The 25028-nt window shown below is 40.3% G+C and overlaps 2 protein-coding genes across 2 annotated transcripts; one reads left to right on the top strand and one right to left on the bottom strand.

The window, feature by feature from the left end:
* Positions 1 to 7764: 7764 nt before the first annotated feature.
* On the bottom strand, positions 7765 to 11822 carry slc25a44b (solute carrier family 25 member 44b). Its single transcript, XM_080497457.1, has 4 exons — positions 11683 to 11822; positions 10201 to 10869; positions 9039 to 9166; positions 7765 to 8450 (listed from the first exon to the last, which is right to left on the bottom strand). The coding sequence occupies exons 2-4, from the start codon at positions 10826 to 10828 to the stop codon at positions 8259 to 8261; spliced, it is 948 nt and encodes a 315-aa protein (XP_080353583.1). The 5' UTR covers positions 10829 to 10869; positions 11683 to 11822; the 3' UTR covers positions 7765 to 8258.
* A 506-nt stretch (positions 11823 to 12328) lies between these two features.
* Positions 12329 to 16445, top strand: LOC308131986 (proteasome subunit alpha type-4). The gene is made up of 9 exons (XM_080498917.1): positions 12329 to 12434; positions 12813 to 12838; positions 12927 to 12969; positions 13688 to 13850; positions 13939 to 14016; positions 14706 to 14794; positions 14898 to 15028; positions 15118 to 15241; positions 16201 to 16445. The coding sequence occupies exons 2-9, from the start codon at positions 12836 to 12838 to the stop codon at positions 16353 to 16355; spliced, it is 786 nt and encodes a 261-aa protein (XP_080355043.1). The 5' UTR covers positions 12329 to 12434; positions 12813 to 12835; the 3' UTR covers positions 16356 to 16445.
* The last annotated feature ends 8583 nt before the right edge of the window (positions 16446 to 25028 follow it).

The raw sequence follows: 25028 nt of genomic DNA, 5'->3' as shown, positions 1-25028 counted from the left end.
CTAAAAGACCAAAGAAAACCTGATGTTTTTCACATTTTAACATATTAATCCTAAAGGTAAATTGTATTTGGCCTTCTATATAGCCGCCACTGTCACATGTCACATTTATCATTTTTGCGCTAAGGCTTATTTTATTGTTTAATTAAAACTAGCAGAGAACATCTAAATACAGCTTTGTACTTAGATAAAGTCATGATGATCCCTTACGGACGAGTGCGTCACAACTGTGAAATCACAAAGATTCATAAAATCAAGAGGAATCCAGAAACAGTTTGATACATGAACTAATACATAAAATGTAATTGTTTAATCATTTAGGTTGTTTGTTTTTTCTCTGTGAGGAGAAATGTGGAGGATAAGTACCCGGCCCAGGAGGATTACTGCAGGTACTTTCAGTAACTGTTGCAGTACATGTGCACATTTTTGTTTCGACACTTCTCCAGCCATAAAACGTAAATAAATCCAGTCAAACCAGCTTTTGTAAATTTCCAGTCTTGTCACCAAGCACATAAATAAAGAAGATTTCCCGACGCCTCGTGTTGATCCCCTCCGTCCTTTGACACACTCTGTTGGTTGGCCTCCCCTGAGAATGGGGGGGTGGAGGGGGGGGGCTCCCTAGAACCCCGGCCAAGTCCGATTTGTTCCCTCCGCTGACGGGTCGTCATCAATCCCTCTGACAAAGTGCCTTCCAGCCACGGCCTGATAATGAATGTATGGAGGCGGAACAGGGAGACACTCTGTCATCCCACCAGGAAGTGGAGGCTGAAAGAAGACGTCCTCCTCCTCCTCCGCTCGTCACGGGGCCTCCCTGTTTGTCTCCGCTGCTCCGCCGCCGCTTTTTAGTATCTGAAAGGCCGAGCGGAGCGTTGCTGTTCAGCGTGGCGACGTGTGACGGGGGGGTGTAGAGGGAGTAGGGGTGGAGGAACCCCACTGACATCTCAGTTTGAAATTTACGTCACTTTCCCCAGTGGGGTTTGTTGTTCTTGGAGCGGATCTGGCTTCTTCCATTGGGAAAAGCAAATAGATGAAGTCAAAGTTGAGAACATGGCTTCATTAGTTTAGATCAGTGTTTTTCAACCACTGGTGTTTCCGCGAGATCTCGTCAGGTGGGCCGTGGAAATTATGCAATTTCACATTTTTTTCTAAAACTCATTTGCACTCACAGCCGCTGTGTGTTGCAGAGTAATCATGTATAAATACTATTCACCACTAGAGGGCAGCACAGAACTTTGCCAGTGAAATGTAAAGTGACAGACGTCAGTGTGGTTAATCTCCACCTCCTGCTACCATCTTGTATCAAAGTACTGTGTCAGTGACAGTGATGGAGAAGTTTTTGGATCTCAGCTCTGTGTTCATCCATCAGGTCCAGGTTTCACACTGAGTGAGTACAAATTTTAAAAAAATTAATAAATTGGGAAATACTTTTTTTCTGTATTTATTTGATTCCTGTTGATAAAACTTTGATGAGAATGACTTTATATTGTTAATATAGGCTACAGAGTTTCACATTTTAACATTTCCGGGTGGTGGTGTGACTCCAGATTTTTCCAAACAAAAAAGTGTTCCTTGGCTCAAAAAAGGTTGAAAAACACTGGAATAGAGTGTAAAATGAGAAGTAATGAGGGTTTTTCTCTCTGCTCACGTTACTTTACATCTCGGGTACTTGTGTGTTTTCCGCAGCGTGTGAAGCGGCGCGACGGGATTCGTTTCCATTTCGAATGAATGAGTGATAAAAGTTTATTACAGTTACGGTGCAAAAGTTGAATTTTGTGCATCGTTCAGTTTAGAATGTTGAAACATTTTAAAACTTTTTTTTTGTTTGTCACTTTTTTTAATATTTAATGCTCAGTGCAGTTCTAAAGTACAATACGAGACTTATTTTTTAAATGAAAAGGTAGAACTTTCGAAAAGTTTCCTGTGGAAACGGGGGAAACTTTCTGAAACACTGCTACCTGGCATGTGCAGAAAATAGTTCTTCTGCACATTACGGAAACAGTTTCTGGAAAAAATAAAGTTACAGGAAAGATGCATAAATCAGGACTCCGTCAGTTTCAAAGTAAAATTTCACCCGTAATAATCCAACTTGTCCATACGAATGTCTATGTTCTCACAATTGTTAATATTTTATTCTTTTTTTTGTTTATTTTATGATTTATGACATCACTTGTGTGCAAAACATCAATAGTGAGTTGTTCTCCTGCAGGCATGTATGTGCCTTTCATCACAAAAACAGCCAACAGCGCCATCCCATGGCCCGGCATACTAACTGCAGTACATTGTGTTATTGCGTTTCTGCTGTTTCCATGGAAACAGACGTAGTTTTTAAAATTTAAAAAATTTTTAAATACAAAAAACCATACATTTTCTCTTAAAACGTTGCGTAAAGGCCGGAATCATTTTGGTTTTGCAGCTGAAAAATTGGCACTGAAGTCTCTTTACGCACCGAAGGAGCTCATTATTATTTCATTATTTTTATTTAATTACCGCAACAATAACTGCTATTCTGTGATTCCCTCAAAAACATTGAGAGTTCTGTAAACAAAACCGACATACTTGAGATTGTAAAACGCTCCATATAAAATACATGACGGGGTTCTGTGGTTGGCAAACGATCAATAAAACGAAGGAGAGTGAATTCAAACCCTCTAATTCAGCCGAGGCTTTCATCTCATTATGTAACTAGCATAATGAGATATGACCTTTGGTGTCACGGCGTCACCTTCCGTGAGATGTATGGACGCCCCGCGGTTATGAGAACATCAAGGAAACACATTAACGTCTCCGGCGGCAGAACCACGTTTTACCCTCCAGGGCCTTTTTAAAAGCGCATCGCGCTCCCAGAGGACCATTCATGTTAAAAAAAAAATTTCAAAACCACACACATTGCTGAAATGTTTGCGGTGACACTAAAAGAATCACTGTGACTTTACTTCAACTGCAAATATTCCTGTTTCGAAAAGCATTTTTTTATTTTTTGTGAATGCAATTTAATTCCATTTCTATTGTCGTACCAAATATTCACTTTCAGAGTAAATTTCCCAGACAAACAGTTGAAGCGTATATAAATCACTGAACTGTGACTAGTTTTGTAAAAAAAAAAAACGCATTCAGTGTTACATTGCCTAAAGGTCAAATATGTGAAATATTTTTGAAATATTTGAAAAAATTCAAACACAATTCCAACATTTTATTACATTTTCAGCACATTTTGTTCCGAATTCGAGCAGTTTGATTCTTCTATTCCAGCATTTTTCAGACAATGTTGACATTTTAGAATCGAATAATATCGAAATACTTTACTAATCACAAAGGGAAATTCCTTTCAGCTTTGCTCCACATGGAATAAATAGAAAGAAAGTTGAAAATCAAATAAGGCGGAATAAAGAAATATATAGGTAATTGTAAATATGAACGTGTACAAGGCTTAACAGTGACTAATATGAGCACAGAAAGGATGAAATTAACCAAAATACGTCAAACAGGAAGGAGTTATAGAGTATTATGGCCGAAGGAATGAAGGAAAGACATTTTAGCCATTTTAATTTTTAATTTGTTTCGCAAATTTTTCCATTTAAGCATTTTTTCCTTACTTTCCTAAGATTTTTTTTTCTATTTTTTTTTTTTTTGCTATTGTGCCTTTCATTCTTGAACCTTTATTCTATGCCTATATTCAAGTCATAAAAAACTGACTGGTGTATAAATGAAATGAAAACAAGCTAAAATGTTTATTTAGATATAATCTTCAAGCTTCAGGGAGTCGCGACAAAAGAACCAAAGATAAACGTGGTTCCAGAGCTCTGATCGAAGGCTTCTTATTAAAAGTTGCACTATTTCTTCATCACGTTTCACAGCCAATATTATAATTGCAAAGTGGTTGATGATTCTGTTCTGCAACTTACAGCTGTGCGTCAGTCACACAATTAAAAGCAGCTCTGTTGTACTATGCTGCCCTCTATCGGTTGGCCGTGTAATTACACCACAAAACCAGCCTTTAAATGGTACTCAATTACAAGTAAAGTACACATTTAATACAAACTAAGACCAAAAAAAAAGATAATACCAGAGGTGAATCGAGAAATGAAAGCTTGAATTAAATGTAACATTCTGTAAACGAACTTAATTAGGAGTGTAAAAGTATTCCTGATGACAGTAAATCTTTAAGTATTTTTTAATTACTTTATTGCAGATATTTCATTGGTTTGAGCAACGACAATGTTAGTGATTAGTTTGGTAAATAAATATGAAATAAAAAAAAAATTCTTATTTGAATCAACTAATTGGCTACAAACAGGCAGAAAAAAGGGTCTAAATAATAATAATAATAAATGCACACACTGTAATTATTCATGATTTTTTGTATCGCAATGAAATAGATTACATTGGAATTACTATAAATATGTGTGAGAAAAACTACATTCTTAAAAATACACAAGGGAGTATTCAATACGGTTGTATTAATATTTTTATTATAATACAATAAATAATCTTTTGTACTTTACTTTCCTTCTTCAGACGGAGCGAAGAAATATGTTGAAAAAGTAACTAACACTTTGAATTGTTTATTTTTATTTTTGAGAAAAATGTGGTGAATGTTTGTTACTTTCTATTGTGACCGATTAACAATTTTCTGTCATTTTTGTTTTATTCATCTAAATATTTCATTATTTTTTTCTTCCTATTTCTATGTTTGAAATATAAAGATTCATATCATATCATAATTGAGCCTCCTTAAATATTCTGATCCTCAATATTGACAGTTACTTTCTGGTTTTACTCTAAAGAGGTTGCTGATGACTGGAATGAGCCACAACATTAAGACCACCCAGAGTTGAAGCGAATAACGTCTGTTTCAAGCCGAATGTTAAATTTAGGCGCATTATTTGTTGCTGTATAAATTAACATGTTGTCCTAAAAGCCGTTGTTCTTCTTCTGTAGTACCGGCTCACCGACGGACCTCTGGCCGCCGAGACGTCGTCCGCCGTCGCCAACGAGTGCAGGTAAACGACATATTCACCATTTTCAATTCCACTGGGGAAACTAGTTCTGACGTGGGAATCACTATTGAATATTCAGTTTTCAATAAGAACTCCAGATTTTATTCGGCAGTTATTTTCTTTATTGAGCAAAAACCCCGAAGACACACATGATCATTTGAGTTCAGATGTGATTTACAACAGAAGAGAACACAGACGAGATAATCACCTGATCAGAGTCACTAGAAGCAGAAGTCGTTGATCAGAAGTCAAACAAACTACAAATGAAATCATGTTTTGCTCAAATTCAATCCACCAGATCTAATCACATTAAAAAAAAAAAATAGAGAAACACGTCTTCAGCTTCTTTAAGGAGTGTCTGTGTGACATAACTGAAATAACTCTCATCACAAGTGAAATCATGTTCGGACTATTTAAAAACTACTTTTGTCTTCATAACCCCCAAAAAAACCCTTAAAATAAAACCCGTCAAAATGAAAACAAATATATTAGATATCATGAGCTTTTTTTTAAGACGTTATTCACAGAATTTACAGAAAACTGTACAGTCACGTTTTGTGCAGAAAAGAAGGAATCGGTTGCATTGTTGCATTTTTCACTGCTTCATCCGTTTCCTGCGCTTTTACCCGTCCGTCCCGGTGCCTTCGTGCAGCTGGGAACTGGGAAAGTTACCAATTGGGAATGTCCTATATTCCCAGTGGGGAGCTTACCAGTCCGTTTCAATCAAAATCTGCACTCCAGTTTATCTCCACCACATTAAATGCTAAATATAAAGTCGGTATCACCTCGTCCACTGCTGGAGTTTGTAACTCGCTCACAAAGTTCCATTATTTTCATTTCATACTTTATTCATGGCAGAAAGCGCCTCATCTCGTCACCACAGCAACACTCTGAGAACAAGAAACTGCATAAATTTAACACTTTGTACAAACACACCCCCCCCCAGCTCATGTCAACTTAACCTGACACGCCACCAGGGGGCGATAGAGAAACAGTAACCGGGTGCATTCTGATGTAAACGCACAAATCCTTCTTATTTATCACTTTGAATGTAGGACATTTTCACTTCTGAATATATTTTTCGATACACATAGATTTCAATATGTTCTAAAATGTCAGACACTGCATACAAGCAGAAAAAGTTCCCATTTTCCAAGTGGTAAATTCCGAGTTCGAAAGCGTTTCAATTTATTGCTCCCCTACTTTGAAGTCGAAGTTTTCCCACTTCCCAGTCGCTCGTGAACGCACCATGAAGGACTTCCAACTTTCCAAGTAGGAAATTCAGAGATTTGAAAGAATTTCCCGCTTCCCAGTTACTCATAAACTCACCATTAATTACCTGCCTAACATTAAGTAATATGTTCTAAAATACCACGTTTGAAAAACGTGTCGAATACACTCCACTCCTAATCTGAAGTTTTCCCACTTCGCAGTTGCTGGTGACTGTCGTCTGTTCTCAAACTAAACTCAGACTGCAAATGAAACGGAATAAAATCCTCCAATGGAATTTATAAAGTACAGAACAATTCAAAACCAAGACATTCTCCTAACGTCTACTGTTCTCTCCAGCACATTGAGCCATTAAAAGCAGATGGACACGACAAAGGCAGCGAAAAGAAAAGAAAAGAAAGAAGTGCAGAGGGGATGAAAGCTGGTTTGTTGATTCTGGAAAACGTTTGTTTACTTCTGACGCGCCGTCGGGATGTTTACGGCTCCAGCCAAAAAAAACGCTTGCGGAGAAGCTGGTCGCCACGGTAACCACGAGGCGGGACGAGCACGCGAAATGGCCGTTGGCGGTGAAGGAGAAGAGACGAAGCTGTTTGACGAGCCGATCGGCATCTTTCAATGTTGAGCGATGAACGAGGAAGAAACTAGGTTGTTGACGTTTCACTGAAAACTTGAAACGTTTCAGGCTCTACCTGAACTGCTCTGGATAAAATCTACGACTTCTACATACTTTCTCTATTTAAAGTCGCCATGTTTTGTTTTTTTGTTTTGTTTTTGAGGGTAAAAACATGAACCGGGGGATTTTCCGACGTGTTGGAGCCATTTTAAAAAGCTGTTGTAGCCCTTCGAGAGGAATTGTGAGAACCAGCCTGACGTGTTAGAGAACGTAAGAATGGGACGGAGGGACGAGGAGCACCGGGCTGCAGAACCGTCCGCCGTCTGTCTTTGTTGGACGATGTCCCTGCAGCAGTTCCTCCAAAAGCCTGAAGGCCTCGTTTAACCGGCTGTAGTGAAAAGTCCATTTTAATGTTAAATGTTTTCCCCCAGAGTGTCATGACTCACCCCCCCAGTCCAGATTCTGCTGGGACTTGGTACTTTTATTTTGACAGTCACTGTAATAACAATCCAACGTGGCGGTCCGTCCACTAGATCAGTGTTTTTCAACCACTGTGCCGCGACACACTGGTGTTTCCGTGAGATCTAGTCAGGTGAGCCGTGGGAAATTATCCAATTTCACATTTTTTTCTAAAAAACATTTGCTCTCACAGTGTGTTGCAGAGTAATCGTGTATAAATACTCTTCACCACTAGAGGGCAGCACAGAACTTTGCCGGTGAAATGTAAACTGACAGACGTCAGTGAGGTTAATCTCCACCTCCTGCTACCATCTTGTATCAAAGTACTGTGTCAGTGACAGTGATGGAGAAGTTTTTGAAAAGGAAGAATGTGAACCAGGATCTCAGCTCTTCATCCATCAGGTCCAGGTTTCACACTGAGGGAGGCACTATTAAAAAAAAGAAATCGGGAAATACTTTGTTTCTGTATTTACTTGATTGCTGTTGATAAAACTTTGATGAGAATGACTTTATATTGTTAATATAGGCTACAGAGTTTAACATTTTAACATTTTCGGGTGGCGGTGTGCCTCCAGAGTTTTCCAAACAAAAAAGTGTGTCTTGGCTCAAAAAGGTTGAAAAACACTGCACTAGAATGTCCACTGTTAAACGTTTACTGCGTCTCGTTCCCTGCATGTGTGGCTTCATTACAAAAACAACCAACAGCTAGTGGCCCGACACGGAAACCACATTGTTTGCAGCTGTTCTGCGAGAAACTTTACTGGAACGTTTTCACTTGAAACGGCGTCGGGTTTGATTTATGGTCAGAGAGTAATCCCATTACAAACTGATCTCCTGCTGTGATAGAAATCGCCCACTGGAAGCTGCTGTTGAACGTAAAAGACTGTTTGTTCCCCGAACTAAGAATTGAGGGGGGGGGAGGGGGGAGGGGGGGTCAACATGGCACGTGGTCCAGAGAGCCTCTACCAGTGTCTGGAGTCCACCAGCTCCGGCCGCAGGCTGAGCTTTTTCAGACTCTCGTAGCCGACCACCATGACGATGGCGGTGGGCGTGGAGGAAATGATGCGAGCAGACAGTCCTTTGGTCAAACCCCAGAATCCCTCCTCTTTGATGAGCTGCCTGAAGGTCTCCACCACGGAGCTCCTCCCTTCAACCTACACACACACACACACACACACACACACACACACACACACACACACACACACACACACACACACACATGTGTGAAATCACGATAGAAAAGGATCAAGTAAAAGGTAAAACTATCAATTATTTTGTTAAAATAACCTGTATTCTTTCGAAGTGTCATGAAAGTTAAATAAATGAAGCAGTGATGCAAAACAACAGAATTTCTCTTGTCCGACCAATTTTAAATAAATCTCCTCTCACTACAGGGGGAAGATCCGAGTTTTTATTGCCGCGGGAATTTATTTTAAAGTTTCCAAACTTGTTGAAAAATAAAATTGCCATCGGCCATGTGCAATACGTTCATACATAATGTGAAGAAAGTTGTGAAATCAGGACAAATATACTAGTGTTGAGAACATAAACAAAAACTTATGGGATTATTTTCACAAATTCTATGAAAATAACTCATTCTGCCTCTTAATTTAATCAACAGCTTGGTATCTTCAAATGAACTGAATGGTTATTCATTAATTTCTGCGAATTGGCTCAGGGCCAACAAAGCATGTATGGATTCCTCACTGCTGGTTGTACCTGTGGAATATCTGGTTTACCTGCACTCTTGCTCGGACCACGTCCATGGGGTTGGTGACGGTGGAGGCGGTGGCAGCAGCCAGAGGACCAGCCATGGCTTGCAGGAGCAGGTGAGGACAGTCACTGGGAGCCAGTTTGGAGAGCTGCTCTGTGGACGGATGAACAAGTGAGTCTTTCCACAGCGAACTGAATGTTTATTCTCATTCTAGCAGTTTCAGTTTATCTGTGATTATATCTCTGGGCAGGTGACGCTAAACATTCTCCCTTCAAACCGTAAGGTTCTGCTGTGCAACACAGTGAATGTATGTCATCCTAATGATAATTATTTACATGTAAATAAACTGCTTCAGTATTATTTAATGTTGTTGCACAGGAAGCAATCTGTAAATAAGACCTTGTTCTTGCAGTTTGGGACAAAAACGTTTTGTTTCAATAGTCATAAGTCGACTAAAATACGAAGCTTCCAGGCTCCTTCCACTGCATCTGATTAATCATACCAGCTTTGTCAGTCAATGATAATTGAATTGTCTATTTCTAGGCTCCACATTACATTCTAAGACAGTTGCTCATTTTTGTTTGCTTTATCTATTGATATCTTGAATTATATTGAGGCGTATATCTGTGGACTCAAACAGGTCTGTACACTAACGAGGCCAATTCATTTGAAAGTAGAACGTTTTCCTTTGCTGTACAAGTTCAAGCAGTGATTGAGGTTTAACTGTCGTTCTTTAATTTGACCATTTTACCAGAAGCTGTGTCTATGAGGTGATGGGGACGGGCGTGGTTACTCAGCTGTCCCTGCACGTCAGTCGGCCTGGCGGTTAATTTTTAACTTTGTTGAAGGTCTGAAGGAAATGAATGTAATATATATTGAGCCTGGATGAAATTCAGACTGTTTGCTGAGTATTCTCTCTCTCATTAGACGACCATTGTTTATTAAAAATGTTTACGTTTCCAGGTACTTCCCTAATAGGGCAGATGGAACGATACAGTTTATATGCTGCTCTTCTCATTGAAGGGTTAAGCATGTTTGAAGGTCGAAGAAACCTGCAGAAGAGTAATTTATCTTCACAATATATCTCAGCATCGAGAGCAAAAAAACCAACCTTCATGTCCCAGAAGTGATTACATCAAGTGTGTTTTGTGATTCACTCATCCAAGCTGTACGTTTGAGCTTCTTACCTGCATAGAAGTGATAAAAAGGCCACCAGACGGCACTGTTTGGGATGTACGTGAGCAACGAAGCCACATATCCCCTGTAGAAGCCGCGGAAGCCGTCGGCGGCAAAGATCTGAGCCATAATGTTCCTGGTCTGGCCGAACACCTTCTTTGGTTTTCCGGTCTCTGTGCTGGCGTCGAGGCGGAAGCGGGTGAGGTGCTGCCCCTGGCCCTGCATCATCAGCTGCTGAGACACCACGTCGATGGGGACGGTGATGCTCTGAGCCACCAGAGACGCCGAGCCGCCCGCCACCAGGGACTTGACGGTATTGTCCTCGGAATACTGGGAGACGTACTTCCTCACCAGCTCGTAGGTGGTGATGTACGCCTGGCCTGAGATGAGGGTGAAGGTGTTGACCATGAAGCCGCGGTACAGGCCCCGCACGCCCTCCGCCCGCAGGATCTTGAAGAAGGCGTCGAAGGTGCCGCCGTAGAGGGACTTCCCCCTCTGCACCTGCAGCCGCGTGCGGATCAGCGTGGCCGGGTAGACGGTGGCCCGGATGGTCATCGTCATGAACACCCCGAAGGAATAGAACTTCCTCTTGTCGAGGTCCTCCCACTCGATGATTTGGATGTTCCTTTTCTGCTGCATCCTGTCAGCGGTGGGGCCCCCTTCATCAGACTGACTCCTGCCTACCAGCACAAACAACAGTCGGCAAAGTGGCCACAACATTATGACCGCCTGCCTGATGTGACCTGGCGAGGCACAGGCTCCACTGGACCTGTGATATTTAACACAAACATCTTAAGAGAGATCAGTGAAGCCAGGCTTTTCCAATTCTATGCTTCTAATAACACGGGTAGGCACTCCTATATCATTCTAAAGATTTCAATAAGGTAGGGAAATTGTGTGAAGGTTGCAAACAGAGTAAACTAAAGGTAATGAATGTTCTCTCACTCACACAACTTCTGATCATCTTGTAAACAGTGGCACTGATGCTGTGTTTTCTTGAAACATCTGAAGAACTTATGAAGTGGTGTAATTAAGTTTAGAAAAATTTGTTTTTGGCTTTTTCATGTTTGACCTTAATAATGAAATCTAACCGGTGAACTCTCACCCCTCCTTCAGTAATATTATTTCACTCGTCCCCAGTTATTTATAAAGATGACAGTTCACTTGTTATCCCGCAAACTCGATCTGTAAAATAACTACGACGCCTCAGATAAACAAGTAGCTTTGGTGAAGCTGCTGTTAGCATGTTGTTACACATGTTGTAAAACACACATCCGAGTCTGACCCCGGAGTCAAAGGACACTGTGTCCCCAGCTGCAAACCTGCGACACGGGTCGTGTTTGAACCATAAATACCTATTAAACCTGAGGGACGAAGAGAAACGATCACACAACTAAATGTTTCCTAAAGTTATTGAACGTGTCGTTAGCGTGTTAGCTCATCTGGCAAAGAGGTAATAAACGGTTTAGTATCAAATAAATAAAACCACTCACCTTTATACACTGTTTATTACAGTGTCATGTCTTCTGTGCGGAATTCGAGTATTAAAGCGAGCGTCAATAGCTGGTTTAGAATCAAATTAAAGTGTGTTCGTGTCTATAAGGTTAATAAACATGGAGTTAGCATCTCTCCAGCTAGTAGGCTAAATGCTAAAGCTGTTCCGGCTTCCATTCAAACGCCATGCTGCCTCAACAACCAATCAGAGCGCAGAGTTTCTTCTTTGTCTTCATTTATTTCAGCCTCGCAGAAGTTAACTTGACTCGCTTACTGACCTCCGAAGTCATGTACAGCGAAGTCATTAAAATGTCAGAGTACTTGAATTTATATATGTCTATGTATATTATATATTATAAACAGTTTGTTTTTAATTAAGTGGCTTTTTTTAATTAAGTGGCTTTTTCAAATCAGGAAATAAACATGATCAGTCCTTCATTGTTTTTGTTAAACAGTTGATTGTTTATAATATTTATAAAATATTTCATGTTGTATATCTTAAACGTTTGAATTGGAAAAGGAAATTGTCAAACATGCAAATACATAGAAGGAGATTCGTTCATTAATTCAAAATGTATTTTGATTTAAATGTATTTTATCTTTTGAATTTCCATTCGTCCTCCGACCGCCAGGTGGCGGTGGTCCTTGCAGGCCTCACTGTTTCCGGACGCCGGGTCCAGCGAGGAAACCTTAAACCGAAAGTAGTGAAGCTGTGAGCTAAACTGCTCCAACTCCGAATCTCTCTCCTCAGGTAACGATCAAACCACACTCCAGAAGCTAACTCAGTTAGGTTTATTAACACGCTTCGATGGCTCTATGGGTGTTTGTCGCAGGCCAGCTGGAAGAAATGGTTTGATATGAAGCGTGTAAGCTAACAGTTAGCCACCTAGCATGCGGAGATATTGCAGATTCATTGTATAGCATCAGTTAGCCGGCTCGCTGTCACAGGATCATAACTTCAGAGTTAATGTGCTTCAGAAATTACAGGTTACACCTTTGAACTGTTATTTTGGTCAATGGCTATCCCGCAGTTAGACACAGTTGGAAATTAACGTTATTTGTGCACATATAACGAAAGTTGCTTGGGTCCTAGTTTCTGTTGGATAATAAACTTTTGTTTGTTTTTCAGGATATTTTCAGTCACTTGACATCATGGTTTGTACAATCCTCTTGATTCAATATGCACTTTTTTCTGATTTATAAACATGTCTAACTAACACTACGCCTTTCTTTCTTTTTTTAGTCTCGAAGATATGACTCCAGAACAACCATATTTTCACCTGAAGGCAAGTCTTATTCCTCTTTAACAGTTAAATATCAACCAACAGCATTATGTTGACATATATATAGGTGTGCGTGTGTATCTATGTCTGTGTGTGTGTGTATATATAAAGTCAACAATGTTGATGTAATTTGCCATTTTTAGAAGCACCAAATAGAGTAATTCTTATCAAGGACTATAATAGTTCTAAAATAACTACAATTACTCTTTACAATTGTTTGGGTAAAATACATTTCTCTGGTATTAAAATATGAAAATCTTGAATAGATGTCTCGATTCAAAACCACATATCTATGAGAAAAAACTGTATAAACAGATGCGACAGCTTGACAGTGTAGGAGAATTGAATGTTTTTCAAGCTCACCTCAGTCAGATGTTTTCAGTTTGAATATTGTCTCAAGCTTAACCTTCTTCCTTCTGTGTGAACCAAAACTAAAGTCAAACTTCAATATGAAACACTGTGAGGTCAAAGTAAGATAGTGTCATTGTGATGGACACAAAGTCACGTATTTCACTAAATGCAGTTTACTGTTGCTTCTGGACTTTTAAAGTAAAGAAACATGAATTTGAAGTTCTTTAGGGGCCATATAAGATTCACTCCTACATAGAAATTTGATGCTGTGGTCACAGTAATAGATGTAAATGTCACTATAGTCTTTACTTGTATTTGAATTGAACTTTAGGAGCGAACCCTCTGAATAATACTGGTGTTTATCTAACAGGGCGGCTGTACCAGGTGGAGTACGCCATGGAGGCCATCGGTCACGCCGGAACCTGCCTGGGGATTTTAGCCAACAATGGCGTGCTGCTAGCCGCAGAGAGACGCAACATCCACAAACTGCTGGACGAGGTTTTCTTCTCCGAGAAGATCTACAAGCTCAACGAGTGAGGGACTTTAAATCACAACACCTCACTTTTCCATGAAAGACGTGCCGGGAGTTTGTTTAAAGTGTCTGCGGGGATGTTTTCACAGAGACATGGCCTGCAGTGTTGCTGGGATCACATCAGACGCTAACGTACTGACCAATGAGCTGCGGCTAATCGCACAGAGGTGAGTCAAGTGTGTCGAAAGTACTGAAGCCTGTCTATCTTTCTCCTGACTTTCTCTTTGTCTTTCTGTTTGGATTATTGCATAATTTAGACGTATAAACGCAGCTTGGATCAAACATTTATCTGGTGGCGATTTGAACTTCTAGATGTATTACAGAGCAACGGTGTTAAACTCATTTTACTTCCAGTGCTTTACAGTATTTTTCTTACAGCGCAATCTAATTTCAGATGGGGAGAACCCGTCAATAACAACATTATAATGTATAAACATCGAGAAATCTGTTTCTTTGTTTTAGTGCAACAAAGTGTTAATGTATAATGAAGAAGTTCACATGGAATGAACATTATTCTGCCTCACTTCACCATGTGCGTTACAACTTGCACATCAGTGGATTTTTATTGTTGTATTTACATCTGCAAAGGCATAAAATGTGTTGCTGGAACTCAGAAATATTATGTTCAGAATGACTTGTCTTATTCTAGACATGGTCTTTAATGTCTCCGTTGAATTGACTCTAATGATAAAACAGAGTAAAGTGCGCCCCTGGTGGTCAAACAGATAATTGCAGCAGTTAATGTCAGTTTTCTCACAGCTGATACATTTAATTCGTTTGCCATCTCTGGTATGGAGAGTAACTTCTACATTGACACGTTTCACATTCTGACGGATGAGTTGAATTTCCTCTCCAGGTATTTGTTGCAGTACCAGGAGCCGATCCCCTGCGAGCAGCTGGTCACGGCACTGTGCGACATCAAGCAGGCCTACACACAGTTTGGAGGTGAAATTAAAATAATCCCACCAAAGCAGGCGTGTGACACGAGCACGAGGCCTCCGGGGGGGTTTTCAGGCCGGCCTGACCGCCGTGCGCTTTGCCTCCTCAGGAAAGAGGCCGTTTGGAGTTTCTCTGCTCTACATGGGCTGGGACAAGCACTATGGCTTCCAGCTGTACCAGAGCGACCCCAGCGGCAACTACGGAGGCTGGAAGGCGACCTGCATCGGCAACAACAGCGCAGTGAGTTTCCAGAGAGCAGTTACTGACCAGACACGTCGGGCAGAGGGGAAACGTGGAACCTCATGCCTTTCTCTTGGTGTTTTCCTCAGGCCGCCGTCTCCATGCTGAAGCAGGACTACAAAGAGGGAGAGATGAGTTTGTCCTCGGCTCTGGCTCTGGCCGTCAAAGTCCTCAACAAGACGATGGACGTCAGCAAGCTGTCCGCGGAGAAAGGTGAGGCTCGGGGGGGATTTACAGTAGGAGTCGGGTTCCAAGGCCTGGTTTGCACCCAGAGGATTGAAGGGGGAACGTGTCGGGTTTTGTTTCATGTTTTCTGGAAAGTTGCGCGTTTACACAGCAACATTTTGAAAAAGATGTAGTTAGCAGGCCAGGCCACGTGTTGGCGCTGTTGGTTCTTTTTCTAATGAAGCCACAGACACTATAAACAATAACAATGACAATTATGGTGACTGTCAAAATAAAAGTACCAGGTCCCAGGAGATCTGGACTGAGAGTCGTGACATTGACCGTTTATTGTCCATCTACTGAGCATGGGCAGAACAACTAGTCAACATGGCCGTGGTGCACATGCTCAGTAGGGGCCCTTCAAATTCCCCAGAAATGTCCTGATCACACTTATTGACCTCCTGAGACCCGTCAGATCTTTCACCTTTGATTGTTTGGCGATATTGAAACTCTCTCAACCCAATACTTACATTGCTTTTGTTATATCTTGAATACTTATACTAAGTTGTTTAAAGCTAATAGCTCCATTGGAAGAAGCTTTGCTGAGCTACAATTATTAAATTCATTCTTAATAAGTAAGTTTAATTTTAACTTTATTCAGTCGCAACAAAAAAAGATTGAAGTGATCGTCTGGATTTACCGATACCTGATCAATCAAACATCATTAATATAAGCCCCCGATTCAATACCTTCGGATCAAGACATCCCTAGTTTTCCCCTGTTTCCATGGAGACGGGCGACGGGGCGCTCTCTTAAGGGATGTTTTCAAAAAGTTGTATTTCCAGTGACTCCCAAAAGCAAAGTTTCCCGTTTTGGGAATACCATGATAAATTACGATGAGGGCTTGAGTCGGCTGTCGTGTTGATATTTGCTCACAGTACAACAATAACTGATTGTGCAGAAGCTCTCGTACGTTAAACTCACGCGAAGCTGCGTCTCACTTCCAGTGGAGATCGCCACCCTGACGCGAGAAGAAGGCAAAACCAAAATCAAAGTGCTGAAACAGAAGGAGGTGGAGGAGCTGATCAAACGACACGAGGCCGAAGAGGCCAAGGCGGAGAAGGACAAGAAGGACAAGGAGCAGAAAGAGAAAGACAAATGAACAGAGAGATTGGCTTTTCTTTTCTTTTCTTTTCCTCCATTTTTGTCACCAAACCCCGTGTCGTTGTCCTTTTACATTAAAACTTTCTGAAACAGGCAAGTTTGTCGGTGTATTTATCCAAACACAGTGAGGAGAGGACGTTTGATCTGAATCAGGAGGATGAGAGAGGAGATTTTTCTTTTAAATGAAATGTTATTAAAAAACATAGCAAACGCAACACAGATCATGTGTGTGTCTATTATCATGTATTTTCTGTGTCACAACAAAGAAAAGGAAATTGGATCTCTAAAGGTTCATGTGTCAATGTGAGCAATTTGTGACTCAAATTAATCGAATTATTAAATCTTTCGCGGTTGGAAAAGTCCTTTCACTCTTTCTCGTACTGACCAGCATCAGCCACAAATCTAGAAAACAAAGCTGAGTAATACCGAGACGTTCTTCTTGAGTATGGTGGAGTTTCTGATTTAATTTATTCATGTAATTGTCGCTATGGCTTCATAATAATTTACTTGTTAATTTGGCGGGACAGTTCGGAGCCACTCGTGACCCTTTTTTGTGTTTGACGCCCCTGACTTTGACTTTTTGTCCAACAAACAACCATCCCAAGTTCAAACTGTCGCCTAAATATACGATATTTCTTTAATCTTGACCTTGAAGCTATTAAGGCAGTGCTTCTCAAATGGGGGGGCGTGGTGGGGTGTCAGGGGGGGCGTGAGGCAGGCGCAACTTTCAGTATTAGTGTCTTTATTCATGCTTGAACGATAAAAAAAAAAGGGCCTCCAGCTCATTTTATTAATTTATTTTGATAATCAGGCGATTGTATGCAGAATGATGGTGCCTCATAAAAATGTGTTTATACAGATAAATAAATAAATATTATCAGGTTCTCAATGGTAGTACAATTCGGGGGGGGGGGGGGGGGCTGAAAATGTTTTTGTCCTCTAGGGGGGGCATGACAGAAAATAATTGAGAACCACTGTATTAAGGTAATTTTGAATGTCGTTCCACATGCTGACCACTAGATGGCGGCAAAGTTCACTCTTTAAATACATTGAGGTCAAACTTCCTCATGGTTTGTTACTGGAAATGTTTCTTTGTATACAAAAATAAACTATCCATATATAATTTTTTTTTTCACATGTGATGTTTTTTATTCACAGAGTAGTTATAAATCATTAAAATGCACACAGTGATGACCACATTTGGATTTCCATGTAAAAGCAGCAGGTTGAAACCGTCAGGCTGTGCTGATTTAAAGGTCTTTGTGTGGGTCAGAGAGCAGGTGGTGGACGTGACAGACGCTGAGCGTCTCTTTAATCGATGTGTTATCAGTAATGGGCGGCGACGACACGATGTAGGTGGTCAGGACTGGACTGGAAGCAGCTGCCGGAGCACATGGCTGCATGGGAAAAGATGAAACGGGCCTCTTTCGTCCTCAAATCCATTTACACAGTTTGTGCCGTTTCAAGAGAGAGCAAGAGATTTTAAGATTTAAGAAAACATTAGGAGCAGTATTGTAAGATTCATGTTGCGCTTTTCTTTTTATGGATTTGGCTTTTTGCAGCAGCAGCAAAACGTCTTACCGCCCCACTAAAATATGTTTTTTCTTTTCCTTTTTTAAATGTACTTAATAAAGATGTTATATTATTTTGTGCGTAACTGTATGTATTTTTAGTTGACTGTTTCTTATTAATTAATTTTATTCCAAAAAAACCTGCAGCCCGGAAGAAAAATAAGAGCAAATAGAATAATTACAAATCATAATCTTCTGACAAAACTATAGATTTTACGTGTCTGGAACAACTGAAGAACACAGGATACAAAAATATAAAAAAAATAATTTCTGAGATTCATTTTAATTGTTCAACAGCCTGTCAAAAACATTTATTATAACAAACAATAGATCATGATGGAGACTTCATCCCTTATAAGTGGTTTTACTTATAATGAAATTATTTGATTTACTTTTTTTAATGATTATATAGTTTTGGGGCTCCAGACTTTGATATGAAGGATTCAAAGGCCGAGAAATGAGAAAATGTTCCAGTATATCTCAAAGTCTAACGCAGGGAGGTCAAAGTTGTTTAATTTCAGGGACGACATACAGCCAAGTTTCATTTTCAGTGGGCTGGACTGGTAAAATAGGGCCATAATAACCTTTTAATACTAATAATAGTCCACTAAGAGCTCAGGACATTTGTGAAAAAAATAAATCATTACTTTGTATGAAATTTTGGTGATTTGCTTCATGCTTTATGGGCTGGATTGTTTTTGGCTGTAAGTCGATTTGAATTGTTGTTCTTGAGTTTGCGCTGGTGTGAAGAGATCAAGAGATTTGCAGCACGTCAAGGAGATTTGTGAAGACAAGCGAACAGGAAGTTATCTTGATGCTCCTGAGCTGTAGATACTGTCTTCATCAGAAAGGTAGAAAAAAAACAGCTTCAAGATAGATGACTGAAGAAATAAAGAATACAAATTAACAGGAATAAAATACAGTTTTCCATGTAAAAGCAAAATACAGTTTTGCTACATGAACTGATTATTAATGTTATCAGCTGTGCAAAAGGTCACTTGGTAATAGATTTATGAGAGCAAAACAAACAAAAATGAAAGTCCATTGAGTAATATCTTTATTTAAATCCAATATTCAGAAATATTTCTTCTGGGCCCACACAGACCTGGTCAAACACAAACTGATCAAAATATGGAAAAGATGAAAGCTTGAACTCTCTTTGTTATTTCACCCAGAAACAGAATAATAACTTGAATTTGGACTGATATCAATATATTGACGTATTAAATAACATTTTATTTCCGTTCATCGCAGCTGCATTGTTGAGCTGGTATTTATCAACTTCCGGTTCCGGTGGAGTGACGTTTGACTGCGCGCCTGTGTTTAAAAAAACACACAAAAAACCTCGATTTTGGACTATTTTCTGTTTTGATTCTATATTTTGGACGTTGGCTCGGATGTTGACTCCTCGGTTCTGGCCTCCGCCTGGCTTGACACTACTTTCGAGCGACTTTTAAAACTGGTCAGTTCGCGGACTCACTAGCCGGTGGCTAAGCTAACAGCTGGCTGGTGCCGGTGTTTCGGATTAACTGGTTTCCCTGGTAACTGGTGCCGGGCTTCCTCCAGCGTTGCGAGCGAGTGACAGCAGATGTTTAAAAACAGAATTATGTCGCTGCCCGAGCGAACGCTGGAAATCACATTTACAACAAAGTGTCGTACGTCTTGTGAGTCTTTGTTTTAAACCCACTGTTGTTAACGGCAACGACGGAAGATGAGGACGGTCGGTCACCATTGAGCAGGGAAACCAGTTGATCCGAAACACCGGGCTTTCCTGAAGAAATATGGGTGAAATTCAACCAGGCAGCGCTCGACCTCCTGCTGTGAGTCTCCATCAAGCTGAGAGGGACACGTTCTGCTCATCCGAGGAGCTGGAGAGAATCAACTGGAGGTAAAACTACTCTGTGTGTGTGTGTGTGTGTGTGTGTGTGTGTGTGTGTGTGTGTGTGTGTGTGTGTGTGTGTGTGTGTGTGTGTGTGTGTGTGTGTGTGTGTGTGTGTGTGTGTGTGTGTGTGTGTGTGTGTGTGTGTGTGTGTGTGTGTGTGTGTGTGTGACATGGTTTTACGCTCTAGTAAGTCTTTTTCCAACTCAACTGCAAGAAAATAAAGGCGAAATGTAGGTTACATTTTATATAAAACAGTCTCTTAAGTTTTTACAGATGTATTTTGCTATTGATTGATTTTGTAATGAAACCAATGGGTGCAGAGAGCTGTATACTATAAACAATAACAATGGGACTCCAGGGACATTCATATGAACAGGCGATCAAGTTGGATTGTTATTCCAGTGACTGTCAAAATAAAACTACCAAGTCCCAGGAGAATCTGGACTGGGAGTCGTGACACTTTGGAGGAAACTTTTTTTGTTATTTTCCACCTCCTGAGCATGTGCAAAAGAACTATTTACTTCGGCAGTGGTCCACATGTGTTTCAAAAAAAGTTGTGCTTTCCCCCGTTTACTACGCCCGACAACAAAAAAATGTCTTGTAAAAAAACGTCTTGTAAATGTTTTGCTAAACACAACTTGTCTTATGTCAATCCAGCATCTCCTCTGTTCTCTGTCCAGTTAAAAAAAAAAAAGAAAACATTATTAAATTGTAAATCACAAGCAGAGGCCGGACAGCAAAAATTCTGAGAAGAATTTTAAAAATGAGCATGCGCTACACGACTCACTGCTGCCACCTCAGGCACAGACGTGTCATTACTCATTTTGAACACGCTGCACCTTTAAGTGACACTGGCCTCATAAATGTTAAGATATTTAGGACTTGTGTCAGCTTCCTGAAATATAAATGTCTCCTCTTTTTCTCTTCAGGTCTTAACATGAGTTTAATCTAAATCAGCAGCTTTAACCCGTTTAAAGGGCAGCCGGTGGAGAGATGGCGGTGTTTATAAAGAGTTCATGGAGCTGGGGGGTGGGGGGGGGGGGGGGGGGGGGGCTGCAGGCTGAACAATCACACTTTATTTATGGGAAACCTTCCGCACAGGCTGGTTCAGTTCAGACGACTGGCTCGATGAGGACGAGGGGAAACAACCAAGAAAAATGAAGCACTAAATAAACATTTAATAAACAAAAGCTTTTCATGACCAAAACGGAGTGTGAGAAGCAGGTTCTAAAGAATCAATAAATAAAACGTATAAATGACAAAAGAAAATTAAAACAAAGTGTAAAAGAGGAGTAAATCTTCTTTTCATAAGAGTAAATCTTCTTTTCTGCTGCTTTTTCCAAAATGTGAACTGGAAGTTTTGATGCAAAGACTGTTTATTTTTATCTTGTTTCATTTTATTGTATTTTTTTTTGGGGAATGAAAATAAAGAGTTACAAAACTGATCATAAAACAAGATATCGATTAATTGAAACAGAAATGTTAAAGTTAATACATTAAATTAAACTTCAGCAAATTTTAATTGCATTGAAAAAAATTACATTTAATTAAATTATAGCAAATTGAGTTAGTTTGATTAAACTAAAGGTTAGAAAATGTAATTAAATCAATAAGTAATTTCAATGAAATGAATGTTCTTCATTTAAAAAGTTAAACTTTTAATGTTTTAAAAAAATTAAGAGAAAGATTTTACCTTATAATAAATCTATCTATCTATCTATGAGGCTGAGTTCGTCACTCGCAGGCCTTCAACCAAAGGCGTCCGCTGACCTCTGACCTTTGACCTTTTCTATTCAATTCAACGCTTTTGAAGAAAACGTTTCTCTGCAGCTCGTCGTTCCAGCTTGTTTTGGGACGAGTGTGAGGCCCAGCACTGTCCTCTGTGATGAGGCAGATTATTAGTGTGTGTGGGGGGGGGGGCAGTGTAAACACAGCACCAGAAAAGCCCTGGAATGTCTCTGCAGTGGGAGCTGGAGCCCGAGGTCAGCGCGAGGCCAAGGCAGGTGGTGTACATCAGAGTCCAGGCTGACATCTCAGCATTAACTTATCCAAACAAGAAGCAGCCGCTATTTCATCCCGCGAGCGCTACGGAGGAGGAGCCTCCGGGGGGGGGGGCGAAGGGAGATGATGAAGATGAGGAGGGGGAGGCTCAAGTGGAGACGGAAACAAGAGGGGAGTGTCTCCGCCAAGCAATCGTCTTCCCGTCTCCGCCGGGCCCCACGGGGACGACGCAGCGGTTTAGCGCACAAGGCTAAAGATAACGACAGTCTTGTTGCCGTTCAGAGAAAAAAAAAGAAAAAGAAAAACTTGATCTGGATCCCGTCAGCGATCCGGGTGGTTCGCTGCAGACGAAGGTTTCCAGCGCCGCCGTCAGGGGGCTTCAGTCACTACTGACCTCAGCTTGTGGAATCCTGCCGCCAGTCTCCCGTCTTGTTCCACCATTACATCCCAACTTTTCTAAACTTCCTGTTGAACGTCTCTTTACGTAAACACTGATGAATCTCGTCTGAGGTGCGACGGAGTCGTCATGGTGACGGGCCGATACGTTTCTCGGCTGGAGTTTGAACATTCGACCGATATATAAACTAAAATTGATTTAATTGGATTTGTAGCTACAAAAAGAGAATTAGATGTTGTTTCCCTCTACAGTTTGTTGACATTTCCGTTCCACCGTCTCTTCTGGATTTCTTCTGCAGCTGCAGGTGCACTTTTTGCTTAAACCTGGTTAAAGATAGAATTTGTTGAATGACGGAGCCTCGTTGACTTTTTATTTTGGGATTTTTCTTCTTCTTCTTCTCGTACTCGTTGTTCTTCTTCTTCTTCTTCTCCTCCTCCTTGTTCTTGTTCTTGTTCTTCTTCTTTTTCGTCTTCTTGTTCTTGTTCTTCCTCCTCTTCTTCTTCTTGTACTTGTTGTTGTTGTTCTTCTATCTGTACTTCTTGTTGTTTTTGTTGTTGTTGTTCTTCTTCTTCTCCTTGTTCTTCTTCTTCTTGTACTTGTTGTTTTTCTTCTTCTTCTCCTCCTCCTCCTTCTCCTTCTTCTCCTTCTTGTTCTTCTCCTTGTTCTTGTTCTTGTTGTTGTTGTTGTTGTTGTTGTTCTTCTTCTTCTTCTTCCTCTTCCTCTTCCTCCTCTTCTTCTTCTTGTACTTCTTGTTGTTTTTGTTGTTGTTCTTCTCCTTCTTCTTCTTCTTCTTCTTCTTCTTCTTCTTCTTCTTCTTCTTCTTCTTCTTCCTCCTCCTCTGCTTCTTCTTGTACTTGTTGTTTTTCTTCTTCTTCTTCTTCCTCCTCTGCTTGTTCTTGTACTTGTTGTTGTTTTTCTTCTTCTCCTTGTTCTTGTTCTTGTTCTTCTTCTTCGTCTCCTTCTTGTTCTCCTTCTTGTTCTTCCTCTTGTTGTTGTTGTTGTTCTTCTTCTCCTTGTTCTTCTTCTTCTTCTTCTTCCTCCTCTGCTTCTTCTTGTACTTGTTGTTTTTCTTCTTCTCCTTGTTCTTGTTCTTCTTCTTCTTCTTGTTCTCCTTCTTGTTCTTGTTCTTGTTCTTCTTGTTCTTCCTCTTGTTCTTCCTCTTCTCCTTCTCCTTCTTGTTCCTCTTCTTCTTCTTCTTCTTCACTGACTGTCTCTGACCATCAAGCTCCCGTTCAGACCCTTGGCGGCTCAGCGGTGTGTGAAATCCTGACCTTACTGGGACTCGTGAATTAAATAATCCTCTCATCCATGACAGTAATTTCTGTGAGCAGCCGGCAAAATCCTGGAAATTACAGACTCGCGGCTCGGTTTCGCCATAAATGGAGCCGAGGTGCCGTAAACAATAATTCCAGGCCGTGCTGCCAATGTGACCTGTTATGGACACGAACAAGAAGCCATTGTTGCTCTTGTGATTGCAGGTTTTGTGCTTCTGCACAATATGTCGGATCGTCAGATTATATTTTGAGTAAATATCTTCATCGCCCTGAAACGAGGTTCCACAGTTTGGTCGGTTGTTTCCGTTTGTCTCGGGCCGTTCGGGCGTCGCGTTTCAAAATTATTTTTGCAAACTACCTTAAAAACGTCTAGTGTGATGTACGAAGTACTTTTTTTTTTTTTAATTCATGCTTTGAATAACCCTTCTTCATAATTATGCGTACTTCGCCACACCTGAATGCATAATGTCAAAGATCATTGTTATTATTTATTATTTATGAAGCATATTTGAAAACAACTATTCTTGACCAAAGTGCTGTAAAGGTGATTTAAAGATAAAATTATAAACATTGTGTTGATAAACAGATGCTGTACAGCAACATGAAACTGAAAACAGTCGCCATGATAAAACTGAATAAAAGGTAAAAGAAAAAATAAGCTGAAAGTGGATAAACTCTGCTGGAACGTGACCAAGGACTGATGTTGATATATTGACATATTAAATAACATTTTATTCCCGTTCCGTTCTGCTCATTTTCCTATTTTTAGACTGCAGATTTCATCATTTACAGTCATTTAAATTCAACTCGGGCCAAAAGCCAGTTAAAGGTGATTCGTTTTTTATCATAATATTTGAAATGGATTAATGCTCTTATTGTGAAATAAGTGAATCTCTGCTAGTCTCATGCAGGTCAATTCAATCCCCTGAAGAGATTTTATGTTTTCAGTTGACTTCAATACCACTGAGATAAATATATAAATCTTTTACATGGCAATGCTTTCAAGTGAAATCACAAACCTTGTTGTCTTTTGGGTGTTTGTTTACTCCACAGCGGTGCTCAGTCGCTGAAAACCTTTTGAAAACGCTTCATCTCCATGGAGACGGTGCAAAACACAACTTCTAGAGAACGTTCTGACTCCGTGTCCATCAAGTGAACAGAGAACAAAACGTTATAAACATTCTAGTGGACAGACCACGAAGTTGGATTGTTGTTATGGTGACTGTCAAAATAATAATAATAATAATAATCCAATAAAAGAAATTATTATCAAATAGTAAATCAAAACAGAGTCTGGAGAGTTTGGGAATCGATAACTGTAAAACAAATGGCTAAACTTCTGAGAGGAAATAATAGATTATGTACTAAACTGACTCGCTGCTGCCCCCGCAGGCACAGACGTGTCATTACTCATGTTAAACGCACTGCGCCTTTACGTGATCATGAACGTTACGATATTTAAGATGGGTGTCGGCTTCCTGAAATATAAATATCTTCTCTTTTTCTCTTCAGGACTAACGCAAGTTTAATCTCGCGTTTTTCCAAA

This window comes from Blennius ocellaris, assembly GCF_963422515.1.
Source record: "Blennius ocellaris genome assembly, chromosome: 1".
NCBI lineage: Eukaryota > Metazoa > Chordata > Actinopteri > Blenniiformes > Blenniidae > Blennius > Blennius ocellaris.
Note: the sequence above shows the minus strand (reverse complement) of the source record. Positions and strands in the feature narration are given on the sequence as shown.